This window comes from Poecile atricapillus, chromosome 15, assembly GCF_030490865.1.
Source record: "Poecile atricapillus isolate bPoeAtr1 chromosome 15, bPoeAtr1.hap1, whole genome shotgun sequence".
Taxonomy (NCBI): domain Eukaryota; kingdom Metazoa; phylum Chordata; class Aves; order Passeriformes; family Paridae; genus Poecile; species Poecile atricapillus.
In genome coordinates this window covers 10,981,549-11,000,516 of record NC_081263.1, presented here as the reverse complement: position 1 = coordinate 11,000,516, position 18,968 = coordinate 10,981,549, and the positions used below count along the sequence as shown (strand labels likewise).

The following is an 18,968-nucleotide window of genomic DNA, read 5'->3' as shown; positions in this document are numbered from 1 at the left end:
CCCTCTTAACCAGGACAACCAGAGAAGCACATCAGTGTTTGCAGCTTTAATACAAACCACGTCATACTTCCAATGACTTCAGCATATACAAGATAGAGCCTGATTAAAAAAAAAAAACAACAAAACACCGTTGTACCAGCACACGGTTCCCCACCACATGAGCATCACACAACTTTTAGACAGCCCCTTGTTTATCCCCGTGTTGCTCTGAGCCCCCCGTCCTCCCCACAGCAACAGCACACAACAGCTTCAAAAAATATGTGGGAAGTGACATTCAATGAATACACCAGCACTTAAATTAAGGCAGAATAAATAACTGTTCCACATCAGTGATGGGCATTTTCAGGTGAGTGCTGGAGCCTGGTCACCACTCGCTGTTCACTGCCCTGTGCTCATCACAGTAAGTGCTGGTGTGCCTGAGGCAAGTCAAGCACACACTGTGAAAGCACCCCCCAGCCCCAAGCAGAGGTCAGCTATACAGTTATTTCCATTTTTTCCAAGCAACTCAGCCCCCTTCCCCACCCCCTTTTTGATCTGGGATTTTCCTCCTACACGTTGGCTCCTCTGTCACAGCCTCATTGTGGCTTCAGTAGCATCCCAATCCTGGACCAGACAGATGATCCTCTCACTTTGAGGCAGATCAGGCTGGCATGAAAGACCACAGTGCAGTTCAGGATTTACAGATCTGCAGCTGCCTTTGGAGCAATAAATGATGAACAGTTTTTCATTCAGCCCAGGATGAGCAGCTTGAGTTGACAGAGTTCACCTAAAGGAAGGAAGCCGCTGTTCATGGTGATATGAAGAGTTTCCTTTCCTGTTGAGGGCTTTGGAAAGACATTGGACATAGCTGACCATAGTTTCACAAAAAAAAAAAATTAAAAAAATGTGTCCAGTTACAGGAACATGGCTGTTGATGTGAATAATGGCACATGCCTCAACCATAGATACAGCCACAGAGTGAATACAATTCTGCCAAGCAGCACAAGACACTCAGGGAAAATCACAGTCAGTGTCCCACTTTCCCTGGCAGGGAAATATTCATTTAGGGAGAAAATCCACCAAACAGCAAAAATTAAGATCTGTGTTCCATCCCAGCCAGTTAGTGTGTTAGTGCCAATTTCCTTAAACCATGAGCAAAGGATAGTACCAATCCTCTCAAAAGGAAAAACAAAACAAAACCATAAAACCCATTAATTTAAAATATGGCTTCACAAAGCCACTGTAAAACTTAAATGTCCTCTTCAGTTGGTGCATATGAAAATCCTAAAAATGCATCTGAGGCACTGGAGCTGCTGGCTGCTAGCTCAGGTGTGCGGGTGATGGAGGCAGAGATGGCTTCTTGGGTGAACTCAGGATCAAAGTGTCGCAGATCAGCTGGGCCAGCCTAACCAAGGAGCAGAGACACAATCATTGGGTGAGCAGACCCAAACCAGACCCTCGTGTTCAGGCAGTTCAACACAGCTGCTCTTCCAAAAGAGCCACCACCTGCATCCGCAGGTCCCAACCCACCCCTCAGAATCCTCAGTGTCACCATGAGGCATCTGGAGAGAATCCCATGTGTAAAACAGACAGAATCACCCACTTACCACATTGGGGTTGAATGGAGGAGTAATCCTCTTGTGATATAAATCATCCCAGTTTATTGGGCTGAAGAATACGTGGTTCTTTATTTCAAGCTGTACAGAAAGCAGGAAGGAAAAGTCAGTCTTCTGCCAACCCTCCTTTTCCAGCACCTGATCTGACAGCTCTAAGTGGCTGAAGAAAGACTTGAAGTTACCACATACCCATATCCACAAATCCTTAATACATTGGGGTCCTAGTCCAGGAATGCCCTGAAGGGAAATGACCCATCACACACTGCTGTCCTTAGCTGGCCCCCACCCCTCTCCCTTTGGAAATTCAAGTCAACCCCATGTATCCCTTGTAGGAGGCTGAAGGGACAGACTGTGTGGGAAGGTTTTTTCCAAGGCAGTGCTGTTATGAAAGAAATGCTCAGAATAGAAATTTTCCTCTCCATCTTCCCTCCCTGCCTCCTGCTCATAGTGAAGGCCACCTACAAAGTCTGTTTTGGCACCCAGCCTCCTCTTCTGGTCCTTGTGGAGAAGTCCCTGAAGGATGTCACAAGCTGCCACAGTTTTGGTTCCTTGGATCTGTAGTGGCTTGTGCAGAATGTTGTCATACATCTGAGACACATCCCGGCTGTAAAAAGGAGGCTAATTTGAAAGAGAGGAGAAGCAGCCAGGTAAAACATGAGCTACCCAAAGGAGTCACACACTGCAGGTCAAAATGGGTCCTGCAGTGAATAAATGAGGGAGACCTGCCACACCTCTGCTCAAAAGGGCAGTGCTAGGGTTGAACCAGATCATTAATTCAGGATTTAGTTGTTTATCAAGTACCTTGTGAGCACCAGATCAACCTCACACCACAGCTTTTGCAAATAAAATTTCCACAATGTAAAGGAAACCGGCCCATTTCCAAACTTACCAGTCCAAAGAGCATTTCATAGAGGACAGCTCCTAGGCACCACCAGTCTACTGTCCTGTCATAGGGCTGCTTCTTTAGCACCTCAGGAGCCAGGTACTGGGAAGTCAGAAGGAAATATTGGAGTCAAATTATAAAGGAAGGGCTTTGCCCTTCTTAGTCCCAAACCTGGCTGCAGCTCAACTTGAACAAATGCATTAAGAATAACACAGATGCTTTTCCTAGTATTATCTAATAAATTCTCCACTTGCTTTGGAGCAATGGGGTTGAGAGATACCTACCAGAGCCCTCAAAGTGTCATTCCAGGCTACAGGAGGTTCTCTTCCTCAAGAGGACTTCTACAAGCATTTGCTGCCAGCCACAATTCAGCCAGCAATCCTGTCCCACTATGACACATCACACCTCTAAAAGCTCCTGTGCAGTTTTCAGCCCCAGTAAGTCTGTCCAAAGCAGAAAAGCTACCAAGAGCCACCATCGAGGAGCAACAGGCAAGAATTTAAGCAGGCTGCAGAACAGTTTCCCACAGAATTACCTCTGTGTATTATCAGGCTCTATCTAGAATGGGAAAACAACACACACCAAAACTAGAGAACAAAGCTCAAACACTCCTGCTTGCTTTATATGCTGTGCTACTGCATAAGTGACACCTCACTGAAAAAAGAGGGGAATTCCTGCCCACTTCTGCTGAGCTTGAATGCTGAAAGATGTTGTATTTACAGATCATTTGTCAGGCTGCCTGGGGAAAGCAGTGGCACAGGGATGTTACCTAGGCTGAAGTGCTACCAAAACCCCCAGGCTCAGTGAGAAGCTGCCAAAAAAGCCTCCAAGAAGCCAGACTGGAAATGGGTTTTCCCAAAACCCAGCTGGAGTGCATTGGAGGAAAGGCATTTCCTCCCCTCTGAGTGGTGTTCACATTCCAGAGGAGAGCCTGGTCCCCTCCTCTGTGCAGGACATTCTGCAGCTCCTGCGTGCACCAAGGACACACAGGAGAGCACAGCAAGGTTCTGTGCATGCCAGTACCAGCAGGCTCCTTGTTCTGCACCTCTGGGGTCTCAGAGCAGGCAAACATCCTGCTCCCAGGGACAAGGTTGTCTCCACCTCCACAGCTATTTTCACAAGCTTGGCCATTTCCACGTGCAGGAGCCCCTGCATCAAGGTCATTAATACTCAAATTATTGTGCTGTTACAGGTAGAGCTGGCTCTGCTGGATAAAGAAGGCCTTATCTGAACTCCAGCTTCAGGCTGACAACCTCAGAGAGCCTATAACTTTTTGAGGTGTCACATAAGCCCAAGACCCAGAGCACCATACATCTGAAGGTTTCCAGCCCTCAGGCCAGAGCAAATCCCCAGCCCATGCAGTACCTCAGGAGTGCCACAAAAGGTAGAAGTTGTCTCCTCTTGCTCCATTCCTTCTTTGCAGAGTCCAAAGTCTGTCAATACTATGTGTCCCTAAAGAAAAGTCAAATTTAACTTGACCCACTCTTTCTGGAGATGAGGCAGGATCTCCAAAGATTTTCTTAAGCATTAATTCTCATGTGGGTTATGTTCCCCGTTGAAGATCTGCTTCCCCTCCCTCCCCTTATGTTCATCCTACAGTACAGGTACTGGAGCCTGTAGAAAAATTAAAGTCTAGATTTCTTATTTTTTTTTTCATTTGTCTGCAGCTAGACAGCCATGAAAGAGATCCAGTGCTCCTGTGATTTTCTGCCTCTTTATCCCAAAGCCAATTTACAAAACAGTCGTCACTAGAGTTGCAGCAGTGCCCTTCTCTTCATCCCTCTGATCCCTGCCCACAGGTCAGGTCCCAGCTTCTGGGAATGAGCCAAGGGCCCCAAAACCACGCAGTTCTCCAGAGAGCAAGCCCACTCATCCCTCCAGGATCTGCACACAAGTGCAGTGGGGCAGACAGACAAAATCCATGCCATGGTGTCAGCTGTAGTCCAGCTTGCAGAGCCACAGCCCTCTGCTTGTGGCCCTTTTTTTTTTTTTTAAAGCCATCAGAAAGACAGCCCAAGCCGTGAATATACCTGGCAATCCAGGAGGATGTTCTCAGGCTTTAAGTCCCTGCAAGACAAAGTGCTGTTTGAGCAGATTTGGCCAGATATTTAGAAAACATGTATCTGAAACAGCATCAGCTAAGAACAGGGGCTCACAAGGCCTCCCAATCCAGATCATCAAGATCTTCCCAAATTGCAGACTCCCACCAGTATACATACAGCCAAACATAAATAGGCTGCTTTCACACAGGATCAGGTGTTAGCCTGCATTTCTGTGCATAAATTGTTACTTGAGAGAGGATTTCTTACTTATTGAGCCAGGTTTATTTTATGTCTTTAACTCTCAGACAGATACTGGGAAGGGGGAAGAATGGTTCATTGCACATCAGGTCCTCTCTTGCAGGGTAAAGTGCCAGCAGCAGCCTTGTCTGGGGTAGGACATTGCTCAGCTACTCCAGTCCCACATTTCACTTCCCTGGTGAATCCCTTTCCCTCCCAACTCTGCACCCCCTGTCTGGGCAGGCTTGCTGCCCCTGTCTAACCTGTAGATGATGTTTAGGGAATGCAGATATCCAATGGCACTGGCAACTTCTGCAGCGTAGAATCGGGCCCGGGGCTCACGGAAGCAGCGCTCCCTTTGCAGGTGGAAGAAGAGCTACGGGAAGGTGAGAGAGTTGTTCATGCCTTTAAATAAATGAAGGCTAATCTGGAGCAAGGCTGAAAGCCAGCTATAGAAGTGAAAAGTGATTTGTAGCAGGTAGCAGATGAACAGCATGAAATAAGCCCAAGCCAAGTGAATTTACACAATCCAAACACCTTTCTAGAAATTGTTTCATTTCTCCTCCTCATCATTCACAAATATTAATTAATTCACAAATGCCCCCATCATCTGCTGACCTGATTAAGCTCCTATCTTACAACAACCTGCAGGCAGATTACAGTGGTAGTACATGAGAAGTGGTACATGCAGAAAGCTGAACATGCAAAGGTCCCCAACATGAACTTGATTTGGGCAAAATATCCTACTTAACAATATCTCCCAGCCAGTTTCAGCTAGCACAGAAAGACAGCTGAGAAAGGTAAACTTCCACTTGACAGAAAAAGTCTAGAAAGTTGCAATGGCATCACCCCTAAGCACTAGACATGGAACCAGAGCAGTTTCACTAAAGCTCACCTACACAAGTATTTCCCATATTCTCCATAGCATTTTGAGATGACTCAATATTCCTTTTCTCAGAATTTTTACTTTGGGAGTCATCTGGCTCAGGTCATAGCCAGCAAGGATCTTGACACAATTTACAGGTGAGATATCCTGCCAGGTATTCCTGGCTACTTCTTGCCAGCAGTCAGAACAATATTATTCCTCAACATCATCGTCTTCTGACAAGAAATAGCTTTAAATAAAACAGCATATTTGTGAAGGACCAAAAAGGATTAAACCAAAGCCTGTAAGTGCACTCACCTCTCCTCCATTGACATAGTCAAGCACAAAATAAAGCTTCTCTGAGGTCTGGAAGGAGTAATGGAGTCCCACAAGGAAGGGGTGCTTGACATTTTTCAGGAGCACATTGCGTTCTGCCATGATGTGGTTTTGCTATCAAAAAGCAGGCAAGGCATTAAGGTTTCAGGTAAGGATCCAGCCCAGCCTGCCCTAAGGGCTCACTGCTGCTTTCAAAACAGGTGGAAGCTGGGAACCCACAAGGGTCATTTCCAGCCCCAAAAAGAGAACCTCTCCCTCCTAGCTGGCCTAATTAATCTCTTCTTTTGTTCTCATGGCACAGGCAAATCCATGTTTAACACGTGAACTCCCTACCTGAGTGCCAGGTACCCCCATTGCACTAGCCAGAGAGCCCATACACTGACCACAGTTTCCAGAATAGCCCAGGAGAGCACACATACCTCCTTTTTCTTGAGGATGGTTTTCTTATGCAGGACTTTCACTGCATAAAAAGTCCCGTCACACTTGCGTTTGGCCAGGAGAACCTGCAACAGAAGGTCCTGCTCAGAGCAGTCTGTCTCACCTTGGTCAGTGTTTCCTCATTAGCTCAACACTCTTGTGAGTGATTATTCACAGAAAACTACTTCAGAGGGCCAAGTACAGGGTTTCAAAGACCAAGCTCCAGCCCACTCAATTCCCAGCACTTCTTCATTGCCAGAAGAAAAGCACTCAATATCTCCACATATATTTCCTAGACATCCAATAGAAAATCATTTTGAAGCATTTCAGGTCAGTCCCATTTAAAGTGAATCCTGGCTGTCTCCAAGCTTTCTCTGGAGATCTTTTGCTGGAAAAGTTTGAAACTTACTTCAAACCAAGCTCTTACCATCACCACCCTGAGCATAAAACACCTCAGTCCTTAGAGAGGATGAAGTACCTTAAAATTACAACGTACTACTTATAACAGTATCTCAGGATTTATTTAATCTCAGTCCCACTCAGGCCAAACACCTCAGGAGAGGGGCAAGCAAAGGACACATCCAGAAGCTCCTTCAGCAACACATTTTCATTCCAAGCTACCTCCAAACAGTTACAGCCCACCTGCACAAGCCCACTTACTTTTCCAAAGCTTCCTTTGCCAATAACCTTCAGGAAGTCAAAGTCTGTTGGCTTGGCACTGTTGGGCAAGAATAAAACAAGTTAATGTTTCAGGGAGAGAAACATGCAACAGTAACACCACCATCAAAGCAAAGTTCCTGCTTGGAAAAACGAGTGTTTGTGAAAGGGATTAAAGGGCGCTGGTGGGTGACCCTTGCTCCCAGGCAGCTCAGGATTCACACCGTGTGTGTCGGTGCACCCTGCAGAGCATGAGCAGCCCCTCAGCACCCCAAGGGCTGGAGGCAGCAGCAGGGACAGCACCTGGAAGGACAAGGAGATGCCTTTACAGGGGACACAGCTTGTCCCTGTTTCTAGAGAAGGATAGTCAGGAAGTCAGCAGTGATGAGGAAGACCTTCCCTTACACCTCTCAAAAGAAAAGGGACAAGGGGCTACAGACATGGCCAAGAGAGGATGATTGTAACAAGTACCAGCTACAGCTTAGTCTTGGAAGCTGGTGCATTGCTGACACACGTGGTGTTAAAGGGCGAGAAATATAATTGTCCAAACTCCTGCAGACACCACCCTGTGACACACAGGGACCATCTGCATCCCCTGCCAGCTCTCTTCACACTCCACAGCCTACCTGGCTTTGCTGGCAAACTTACTTGGGGTTAGCAGAAGGTCCGAGGTTGATGTTGTCAGTCGGTGTTGAAGGCTAGAGAAGATAACAAGAATTTTAGTCATAAGGACTATGATGTGGGTTGGGTTTTTTCTTTCTCAACACAGCATCCCTCACACAGAGCCATTGATAAAACACCCATCAGATACTTCAGCAAACATTTAAGGTCATTTTATATGGCCTTGTGCACACCCAGCACCACAGAGCTGCAGCCTCCCTCTTTCCAAAGGCAAGGGGCTACATACACACATGCTCTTCCTCCTCTTCCCATTCCCTAGGAATCTTACCCTCCCCAGACTCTGGGAACACCATGCCTTGTCCAAAAGGGCCTCTCTGCTTTTGTCCACCCAGCATCACTCACAGGACAGGGCAGCAGTAAGGCTCCCAGCAGGCTAACACTCTCTCCTTGCTTTTCATCTAAAGGCACCAGCCCCCTTTGTCCCAAAGGTGAGGATTTTCTTGTTCAGAGCCATGCTCTCACCTGACTGCTTTTGTCTGGGCTCCGGGAACGATCCATTAAAAACACAACTCGCTCAGCACTTGGAAAAGAAGAGTAAGGCAGTGTTGAATACAAAATCTGAGAGAGAAACAGCTTCACAACACTAACTTGGCAGGGAGAAGTGCAAACCCCAGTGTGTGCACCCCTTCCATCTCAGGAGAGCTCAGCTGAGCTCCCCAGCACTGCTATCCCCAAAGTGTGGGATGCCCACAGCCTGGGGGAGGCAGGGAGCAGCATGTGCTGACAGGAGATCAGAGAAACAGGAGTTCTGGGTGAACAAGTACATGTCATATCTAATATTGGTCCCTGACTGGCAATAGGACAGGCTGCACAAGCACATGAGGAACAGCACAACCCCAACAGCAACACAGCACCAGGCCAGGTGAAGTCACAGCTCTCCTGGCCATGGGCCAGGATCTCTCAAGGCAGATGCAGCCCCCTCCCCACTGCACAGGGATGCTGCAGCCCAATGAGTATCCTCACAAGGCAGCCAGGAGAGTCCAGCTAGGTTCAACCACCATGGTCCATGGGGCTGGCAGCAGCCAGAGGCTGCTCCCTAGGCCAGGTCAGACAAGGGCAGCTTGGGGCTGTTGATATTGCAGGGAAGAGGAGCTGCCATGGCAGGCTTGGTGAGCAGAGGCATTAAAGACCTCTTGCCTGCCCAGTGCAGCTTTTTCTGGGGCTAGAGAAGCCAGACTTGAACACTTGTTGGCTCAGATCCATCCTGCCTCAGCATCACTGAGGGTGGGTGACCCTTGCCTCAGGGATTCCTCCCTTTGGTTTTAAGGGTTCCCCTACGCTCTTTGCAAAAGCCAGAATTAAGAAGATAACACGAACAAAACGTCTCTACTCCATTCTCCCCTGCCCCAGAGAGCTGAGACTCCCCCTCAGCCCCACCACACTCTCATACACCACATCAAGGCTCTGAAGGCTCTCATCCCCCAGCCACCCTCTGCCCTACCCCTCCTAAAAAGGGAGCCCAAAGACCCCACCAGCCTCCCCACATCTCACCTGTGGGTGCTGCCACTGTCTGCCCCCACACACCACCAGGCACAGACCCCCAGCCATCCCAAAGAACCCCCTCCTGCGCAGCCAGGCTGAGCAGGGCAGGAGCTGCAGGGCAGGAGCTGTAGGGCAGCAGCGGATACTGGCAGCTGTGTCAGGGACTGCCCACATCTGCCCGGTGCCAGCCAGCTCCATCCACCACCCAGCCAGCACAGGGCCTACCAGGCTGAGCTGTTAAAGGGCTCCCATCCCACTGGGAGGGTTTCATACTCACTACGAGCAGAGCCTGGAGCCAGAGGCCTTGATGGTTTGTTCTATCCTCTCCCGGCCGTGCTTGATGAGTTCTGTGAGGAAAGTTGGAGCACCGAAGCCGATTAGCTGGCAGCGTGATCACAAGTGCACAGAGGCACATTTGTTCTTCACTGACCTTGCTCTTCTCTCCACAGCCGCCCTCCTCCCCCTTCCACTCACATACCAAAATAACCAGGAAATTATAGGAACCAGGACATCTCCCCTCCCAGCCTCACCAGGAGCCCTCAATAGCTCACAGGACAGGGATGAGTGCCTCAAAACAGACACCCTCTCTGGTGGCCGAGGGGACTCAGGCTAAAGCACCACTGTCAAACCTTCCCGAGGCACCCCTGTGCCTCCAGGGGGGACAAGGAGAGTGTTTACAGGGATGAGGTTGTACTGGGATACGTCACACACTTGGCACATCCACTGTCCCTTTCATTCGGGACTCTGTGAGTAATTAGGGACGTGAATGAAACCTTTCAGGCCCTGCAGGAGGTAAGCCAGCACACACACATCACAGGAGTGACTTGCCCAAGGACACACAGCCAGTGCCAGAAGCTGGGATTCCCGCCATGGAGCATCCCTGCTGCTCAGCTGTGCAAGCAGTTGCCACCACTCATCATCATCACCTCTCCCTTCACAGAGAGGAAGCCCTGGGACTGCTCCCTGCTGCACAGGATGAGCCAGAGGGAAACCCAAAGAGTACAGTCTGTACAGAGGCGTTCCTTGTTTTGCTTAGGAGTAGACACCAAAATCACTTCAAAAGTCAGCTTCACTCCTCAGTTCTGCCACCAAAGGGAAAGCAAGAATCAAAACATTCACAGAAACATGTGTTTCCCTCTCCATCAAAACAGAAGGGGCTTTACAGACACAAGCAAGCTGTCACCCTGGAACAGCTCTTCTCCAGACCAAGGAATGGACAACAACTGCCAGAGCCCATCTCCCTGAGCAAGGATTTTGTAGGACAATGAATTTTGAGGCAAACAAGCCCATAACAGAGTTATGCATGGTTCTCTGGATCTGCCAGGCAGAGGGTCCTGTGAGCTCCTGAGAGCTCCTGAACTGGCCCCACCAGCAGGTCTGGGATTTGGGGGCAGCTCTGATGAACAGCCAAAAAACTAAGTTGTTTAGTTTCTGAATGGATAAGAAAGGCAGAGCAGGAATTTAAAGCAAAGCCCACAACCCATGCAGGGGAAGAACTTACAACATCAGGCTGGTCTGGGCCCCTGACCTTGTCCATACTTTACCCTGCAGCAAGTCCAAGATCCTGTCCCAGCTGGCACCCACCGGCAGGGACAGTACACAGGCAGCACCCAGACAGATCAAGCCCCATCTCCTCCCACTGGGCATAGTCCTTTCCCTGACAGCCTGGCTCTCCCTGGCTCGCTGAGGTCCTCTGAAGGTCATCCCACACCTGCCTCAGGGTTGCTGGACAGGCTGGGCAGACACCATGGCCACAGCAGAAGGACATTGCTGCTGCTGTCTCTGAGCAGACAGCACTCACTGAAGGAGCCAGGCCTGGGAGGAGGTTGGCACAGGACACACAGGTGTGTGTGGACAAGCCCTGAGCTGCATAAGGCAGCAGTAGGGAGAGGAGTGAAGGTTCCCACCCCTGCTCAGGAGCCTCTTGCCAGAGGACCCCAGCCTAACACCTCAGTCCTGCTCACTGCCTGCAGCTCCATCAGCTGATACAGCCCATTTCCTCCAAATCTGAAACCCCACAAGCTTGGGTTTGGCCTCAGTTTGCCAGCCCCTGTTCTGATCCCTGACTTGGGGGAAATAATGACTCAGGCACAGATGGAAATATCACAGCTTGGGCATCTTGGAGAGCACACGAGCAAGCCATGGAAACACATCCACATGCCTTGGAGGTATTTACCAGCAGCACAGGATACAGGGCAAGTTCCCAACGCACTCCAAGGGGCTTGAAAAAGCCTGTTTTAGCAACCTGCTGCTAGGCAGGAGCCCCTTCCAGCCTGGCAGCCCATTCTTGCCTCCCTCCACCAGCCCTGTTCTGCTCCACTGCCTCTTTGCTGGAAGTGAAGCCACTCAACAAGTCCCTGTTGACCAAGGGCAGCCTTTTCCAGCACAGTTTTTTCATTAAAAGGACTTGCTCTGAGGTTAAAGTCTCTGGCACTGGAACACCATGCTCATTTTTAGGATGTGTAAAGCCCCATCCCATATCACTTTCTGTTCAAGCTCAGAGCCACCTTCCCCAGCCCAACTCTTCCTTCCAAACCAGGTTGGTTAGTGGTTTAAATCTCACAAGCAGTCAAGCAGGCTTTTCTTTATCACTAACAAACCCTACTCCCCCTAAAGCACCAAGATTTCCTGAGCTCACACACTGAACAACAGAACCAGAACTAGGTCACGAAGATACGCTGGAATCCTTGGTTATCCATGCCCGGCTGCATCCCTCCTTGTGCCTGCTGGTGCAGCACGGATGCTCCAGGCACAGCCAGGGCCACAGAGAGCATCGGCAAGCAAGTCTAGGAGTTCCCCAATATAACGTGACAATTACACATCAGGAACACAAACCCCACTGCCCCCTCCTCAAAGACCATCTCACCCCAACTCCCGACCACAGGCACCCCCAGGCACGAAGTACCCGCTCACACAACAGAAAGCTGCTACTTACAAGTTGGAGCAGTTCCTGCAGCTAAATCTCCCCCCACCACACATCCCTCAGTAACATACGTTTGCTTCCCAGCACAGCACGAGCAGCTCCCCGTTCCTCGCACAGTTCTGCCAGTGGTGACCCACATTCCCATGCTAGCCCAGCGTTATTTGCTACAAACACATTACTAATGCAACGCGTACCTTGCACGGAGACACAACCTCATAGACTCGTCATCCGCGGGCTGCTCCCACCCTCCTCCCTGATGTCACCGCTCTCGGCAGCCCTCCCTGCCTAACCTACATTGCAAACCCCCCTGAGCCAGTCCCTCATCCCCTCCTGCTCCGGGAAGGGCTGGCTGCCAGCGTGGACAGGCCTGGCAGGGCTGGCGCTGGGACAGCAGGCGATGCTCTGGAGGAAGAGCTTGGAGGGGCACCTTGGGCAGCCCACAGCTCTCACCCAGCACAGGGGCTGCTCACAGCCTAAGGGGGGATGCCCCAGTTTCAGCTCAGAGAGGAGCAGGGAGGGAGGTGGGAAGGAGGATTCCTCCAAACATGTGCTTTTACTGGAGAGAGAAAAAAAGGCTCAAGTTTTCCCCGCTACAGATCTAAGAGATAGCTGCAAGCTAGTACTGAACTCCACTTTCGTTCCCATTGAGACACTACAGCAAGTCCAGGAAGAGGTCAGGAAAGACTTTAAAGCCCTTCTGCACTTCAGGAAGCTTTTTTATCCACCCTCTGGAGAGCTCCTGGCTTGTCCAATTTTCTCCTGCAGACCCTGTTCTCTACACCCTAGGGACACTACAAAACAGGGCAGGAACCCAGCCAAGCAGCCCTGGCTCAGGGCAAGGTGGAGACAACTAGTCCTAAAAATTTTAGAGAAAAAGCTGCATGCAGAACTTAAAGAAAACAGCAGGTGGCTAAAGCTTGAAGCACTCTGCAAAAAAATGATTCAATGAAAACAAGTCATCAAACATACCTGGGAGCACATCTCCCAGAGGCTGAGTCCTGAAGCACGGGAAGCAGTCCACAACTGCCAAGCACAGAGACCTCTCATTCCCCATCCTTCCACCAGCCCACCCTGCCAGGCCAGGAGCCCAACGCTCCTTCCTAAAACCCAGAGGGGAAGAGCTTTGTTTCCTGCAGCACCTCATTTAGCCCCTAAGCACACCACCCTCAGCTCCTCAGAATGAGCCTGCCTCTTCTGGTGTCTCACTGCAGCACTTTAAAGAGAGCAGGAAAAGCTGACCAGCTGCAAAAGATGAAGAAACACCTGCCAGCTGTATTTTAGAATTTAGGTGGGAGGGGTAGCTTTGGGTGGGAAGGAAGAGGTGCAGGTGGTGGGTAGGAAGAAATTACAGCCTGGCAGGCAGCTCAGGTGTTCTGAATTTTTTACAAGTCAGCTGGAAATTTGTCCTCTATCCAGAGGTTTGGAGGGAGGTCAAAACTGGGACCCTGGAGGGCTGCAGCCAGGGCAGCCAGGTTGGTGCTTTGCAGCACATGGAGAGCCTGGTGATTTGAGAGACCAGAGAATGAGCTCTGAGCAAAAGGAGACCCAGGAGAAGGGCTGATATCTTCTCTCTCTTCATTAAAAATAAAGCAGTCACTTTTTGCTTCCATTGTAGTTTCCTATATAATCTCCCTGCCTGAAGCTGCAGCACCATGAAAGAAGCTTCTAGAGCAATTTCAGTGGTGGGTGCAAGGAGGTAAAAGCAGAGCTGTGGGAAGCAGAAGGGCTGGCCACTCTCATGAGGGATGGGTCCTCAGCCTGGACTAGAGCTACCAGAGGGAGCTCATCAGGAACATCTCCTTTGTGTCATGTATAACAAGGGAGGGGAGCTGCATTTTGTTTGTAATATTATCTACTTTCAGGTCAAAACCTGTTTTTTTGCTCAGCCAGTATTCTCAAGCTATCAGCATTGACATATTTTAGGAATATCTCTTGTTTTTCTTTACTCCAGCTTTGCCTCCACTTGCATTGAAATGGTCAAATTTCAGAATAATTTCATCAGTTAACTTACATTTTCTAGCCAGTGCCTTCTGCTTTTGTTTCTTTAATGAAAATCTCAGTGTTGTTAACAAAATATACTTGATTTTAATTTCCATGGAAAAAGGTATTTTTAATTAAAAACCTACTTTCCGTCAAAAGAGAAAGCAGGGGGATCCTGTAAGGAAAATTGTAACAGCTAAAGTGCATAAAACAGTTAATCTGATGACAGGTAGCGATGGACAAAGCGATGCTGGGTCAGTTTTGTCCATCCTACCCCCTCTGCGAGGATCACTGACCCTCCAGGGCTGGGTGTGCGAGGCAAAGCTGCCACATCCCCTCCCATCCGAGTCCCCTGTGTGTGTCCCCACGGGAACCAGGCTCTGCAGCCCAACACTGGCAGGGGACTGGCAGGGAAGCCTTCTCCATGGCCTCAGCATCCCCAGGGCTCAGTGCCACCCAGCAGCATTACCCTTTGTCTTGCCCAGGGCAGTGGAGGAGAGCTCCATCCAGGCCACGAACATAAGGCAGCCAAAATAATCTCCTCTCCTTGCAGCTGGGGCAGGAACTCAGCGGCTGGCTCCGGCTGTCCTCGGGAAGCAGCGCACACAGATGTTCCTCCGTCTGCAAAGGTGAAGGGCACAGGAGTAAGAGCAGAAATGAGTCCTTGGGTGCAGCACTGGCTGCCAGGCATGGCTCTGGGACATGGGGCCAGCTCCTGAGCCTCGTCTGGGCAGCACCCACCCAGCATCCAGTCTGGTGGAGGTTACTGGGGGCTCTGCCATCACCCCAGTGACAAAGCACTTTGGGACTGCTGGACAGAAGGAATGGAAGAGAGCTGAGAGGTTTAGCTCCTGTAACACAGAAGAAATTTACCCAAAACCTCTTAAATTCATGTAATTCTGCTGTCAGGAAAGGATCTGCAGTTTAGATGCTTTTGAGGAGCTGAAACCAAATTTACCCTGGCTGTACCCAGGGTGACATCCCTGACACCAGTGGCTCCCTGGCACAGGAGAAAGCATCCCCTGGAAGCACAGGGACACATGGCCCACCAGTAAATCCCCAGCTTAAGGCAGGTCCTCACTGGAAATTCAACATCAGACTCCACCAGACACCTGGGGCAGCTGCAAAGGGCTTTGCCTGTGGAGCCCTGTGGCTCTCCCTGGAGAGGTGACTGGGGTGAGCAGCTGTCACCACGATGACGTGAGTGGGACAGGTAGGTGTGAGCAGGGTTAGCCTCCTGCCCTCCCCATATGTAAGAGGTGAGGCTGTGCCCTTGCCCTCTGCAGTGTGCCCACAGTCTCCCCCTGCAGCAGCTCTTGTTCCTCCCCCAGCACTGCCCGTGCCCATGGCAGGACACGTTAGTGCCACGCTGAAGGGACTTCTGAGTGTCACACACGTCACACAGGCACGTGTCCCTGCAGGTGCCACCAGGTAACCGTGCCCCCTTACACCAGCACTGGCCTTGGCCCATTCCCCTGCCCAGAACTCACACACTCCTAAACAAAATTAAACAATTCTGCTGAAGCTGGAGAGCTGCTGATGTCAGTGCTGGGTTTTGCCAGCATTGCTGCTCTTCTGTGTCCTCCAGAGAGCACATCTGTGCCAGGAAAACCTCTGGCTGGACCCGAGTTCAAAGGTGAGGAGCAGCTCTCGGGCAATTTAACCCCTTCTGTGCACACCTCCTGCCTGGACCTGGCCAGGCCATGGGGGGAACAAGCTCTGGCCACAGAGGGGTTTTTTCAGCTGCACTGGCACAGCTCAGAGCCTCCAGACATCTTTTTCCTCACGGGAGGGAAGCTGCCTTTCTCTTCCCCAAGCCCTACAAGGGGTCAAGGGCTGCATGGTCCTTCTGTGGCTGAATTGGATCCCTCCAGGAGGGACCATCCCAGCAAAGCCACATTTGCAGCTTTACCAGGACAGGACACACCCAGTGGGGACAGCAGATCCAGCCCATTTTCTCTGCACACAGAGAAATAACCTCCCTCTCTCTCTGACAACATTTTATATTCTATTTTACAGGGAAAGATAGTCCCAATCTCCCTGTCTAGCAATATCCATAACCATAATCATAAAAGTGGAACCACACAGTCCTGAACAACTGGAATTGCAGGGAAGGTCCTGATAAGGCTAAAACAAATACTTCTCTAGAAAGCACAAGGCAAATCCAATCCATGATCTGCAGTGAAAGGTGACCTAAAATATTTGGCTAGTCAGTTATCTCTGCTGGGTATGAGCTAAGATAGGATAGGATAGGATAGGATAGGATAGGATAGGATAGGATAGGATAGGATAGGATAGGATAGGATAGGATAGGATAGGATAGGATAGGATAGGATAGGATAGGATAGGATAGGATAGGATAGGATAGGATAGGATAGGATAGGATAGGATAGGATAGGATAGGATAGGATAGGATAGGATAGGATAGGATAGGATAGGATAGGATAGGATAGGATAGGATAGGATAGGATAGGATAGGATGGGACAGGATAGGATGGGACAGGATAAGATGTTTTTTAAAATCTCAAAGGCTATTTGTTCCTTTTAGGAGGATTCATGAAAGATTAAATAGATTATTGATGATCATTGCAGCTCTTTAGAAGATTTTTTTTTTTCCCCTCTACATTTTGCTTTCAGCTTCAAAAAACCAGGGCTCTGCCTGAAGCCTTGCCTTTGATTTTGCCAAGGAATCACACATAAGTGCTGGGATATTTCCCCATGTTTTGGAAAAAGGAGACAAGAGGAGACCACTGGGGATCAGGTTTTTATTCCAAAGGACAGCTAAGGAGGGTGAGAGCAATTCTTGCCACTTTTTGTGCCTCTGTTTCTATAAATGTGAATGTGGCAGAATATTACTGATCTCTTGTAAAGCCTTTACATCTTCTGTGGAACAAATTCCTGAGGTTATTATTGTCATTAAATTAAGTGGCTGGGGTTTTGTTTTTGCTCCCAAGTGCTTTTCAAGTGTAGGCACAGTCTTAGTGAATAAATACCACACCGTTGGAAGCAGCCTGACTGTAAGTGGCCCCTCCTGGCCAGCCTTGTCCTTGTGGAAGGCTCAATTGTCCTGCTTGCTGTCCCTTCTTCTCTTTCCCAGCAACACTTCAGGACACATTACAGCCTGGGCTTGAGGGCCTTTAAGAAAAAACAAAAAACAACCACAAACCCAAACAACACAAAGCCCCAGACCTGTTTTTGGGGTGAATACCTCTTTTTCCCTGCAGCACAGGTCATTGTGACACAGGGCCACCACCCCTAGCTCAAGCCCTGGTGTGCCCAGCCTGGTGGGACAAGGGCAGAGAGGCAGTTTCCTGGCTGGATTGAGCAGGTTTAGCAGCTCAGAAGTGGCTCTGGGAGCTGCACTGCCCAAACCCAGGCCCCTCGCTGCCGGCACAGCACTGGCTCTGTCAGGAGGAGCTGGAGGTGCAGTGTGCATGGGAATGCCTCCCCTCTGCCTGCTCCATCCCTGAGAGCTGCCAGCTCCACCTCTGCTGCATGGGATCCATGTTCTCAGCCCTTTATATCCACGGGAATCAGATGGTGCTGGCACAGCCAGAGGTTGTCTCCAGCAGAGTGGAGACAATGCAGCTGCACTGGATGCAGCGAGCAGCCCAGTCCAAACTGGCTCAAGGCATTGCCAGGACCTGTGAGCCCCTGTGCAAGAGCAGCAGAGCTGTCCTGAAACCTGCCAAGCCCAGCTCTGTCCTCTGCTCTGGAACTGAGCAGGAACAGCCCTCTCTGTCCTGCCAGAGAGGGGTTTGGGAATGTTCTGTCTGGTTTCTGAGCTTCACCAGGCCTGGCCTCAGAGACTCTCACAGCCCAGGAGACCACAGCCAACACAACCTGAAATTTCTGGTGTAAACATCACCCTTCTGCTGCTGGCTGCAAATCCCAGTGGAGCCCCAGGCTCCTTTCCACGTGTGGGTGGCCCAGGAGCATAGGGACACACACGGGGACACAGCTGGCCTCTGCTGATCTGCCAGCTTCTGAAATTACCCAGATCAGGAGCACTCACATGTGCTCCTCACAGGAGCTCACCCAGCTGAGCTGATGAGGGGCTGCAAGGACAAGCAGAGTGATGGAAGTTCCTTTGATGGAAGTTTCCTGGGAGAGGCAGAGCTAATGCCAGAAATTTTCCCAACTAGATTGCAGGGGCAGCAAGGAGGCTGCTCGTCTCCTCTGGACTACTCCAGAGCTGGGAAAGAGCCCCACTGCTGGAACTCAGCCCCCTTCCACTTCAGCTGCTGGCCCTGGGGAGCAGCTCTTCCACAGGCCAGCCAGGTTCCTGGCAGCAAAGTCCTTCACAAAACCCTCTGCTGCTCCCAAAGGGCTTCAGGAACTCATTAAAAGAGGGGAAAGTCGCAATCATCCCAGAGAAAGCAAATGGCCATTACCTGAGACAGGGCTCCTGGGATCCGGCAGCAGGGCTGGAGGCACTGCCACACTCTCGCTGTGGGAAGCAGCTCGTACCGCTCTCCCTCCTGTTGTTTTTATTTTGGCAATGCAGTCTGAAGGTCGAAGAAAAAGTCCGAAGGAGTGGCTTGTGGCAGGCAGTAAATTATTACCGTGGAGCGCTCTCCGAGGGGACCAAGGCACAGGGAGCTGGGGTGGGAGAGGAAATCCCTCCTTGGGGGATTAGAGGGCAGCTCGCTGGCAGGGAAGTGCAAAGGGTCAGAACAAAGTGCTCTGTTTGCCGGAGGCTGTGCCGGGTCACATGCCGGGTCCCAGCAGGGGTAATGAGGCGTGGGTCACCTCCCAAACTCCAGCAAGACCTCCTGACTGTGGACATGACCTGCTGCCAATCCCCCAGCAACCCACAGACCTTGCCAGACAGGAAGGAGCTGGGTGAGAGGGAGCCTTGCCCTCTGGT

General features: G+C 50.3%; 1 protein-coding gene across 4 annotated transcripts; it reads right to left on the bottom strand.

Annotated features, from left to right (window-relative positions):
* Window positions 1-31: 31 nt before the first annotated feature.
* SGK2 (serum/glucocorticoid regulated kinase 2) lies at window positions 32-18,755 on the bottom strand. 4 transcript variants are annotated; one of them, XM_058850697.1, is made up of 16 exons: window positions 18,493-18,755; window positions 17,092-17,233; window positions 14,568-14,719; window positions 9,473-9,542; window positions 8,176-8,233; window positions 7,681-7,730; window positions 7,036-7,093; window positions 6,378-6,461; window positions 5,941-6,072; window positions 5,021-5,133; window positions 4,509-4,545; window positions 3,844-3,930; window positions 2,485-2,580; window positions 2,058-2,213; window positions 1,587-1,676; window positions 32-1,384 (listed from the first exon to the last, which is right to left on the bottom strand). In XM_058850697.1, exons 3-16 carry the CDS (start codon window positions 14,617-14,619, stop codon window positions 1,229-1,231), a joined length of 1,239 nt encoding a protein of 412 aa, XP_058706680.1. In that variant the 5' UTR covers window positions 14,620-14,719; window positions 17,092-17,233; window positions 18,493-18,755; the 3' UTR covers window positions 32-1,228. The 4 variants fall into 4 exon arrangements, with proteins under 4 accessions (XP_058706680.1, XP_058706679.1, XP_058706678.1 ...); XM_058850696.1 differs by having other exon boundaries at window positions 17,097-17,233; XM_058850695.1 differs by lacking the exon at window positions 17,092-17,233 and having other exon boundaries at window positions 18,493-18,754.
* Between the last annotated feature and the right edge of the window lie 213 nt (window positions 18,756-18,968).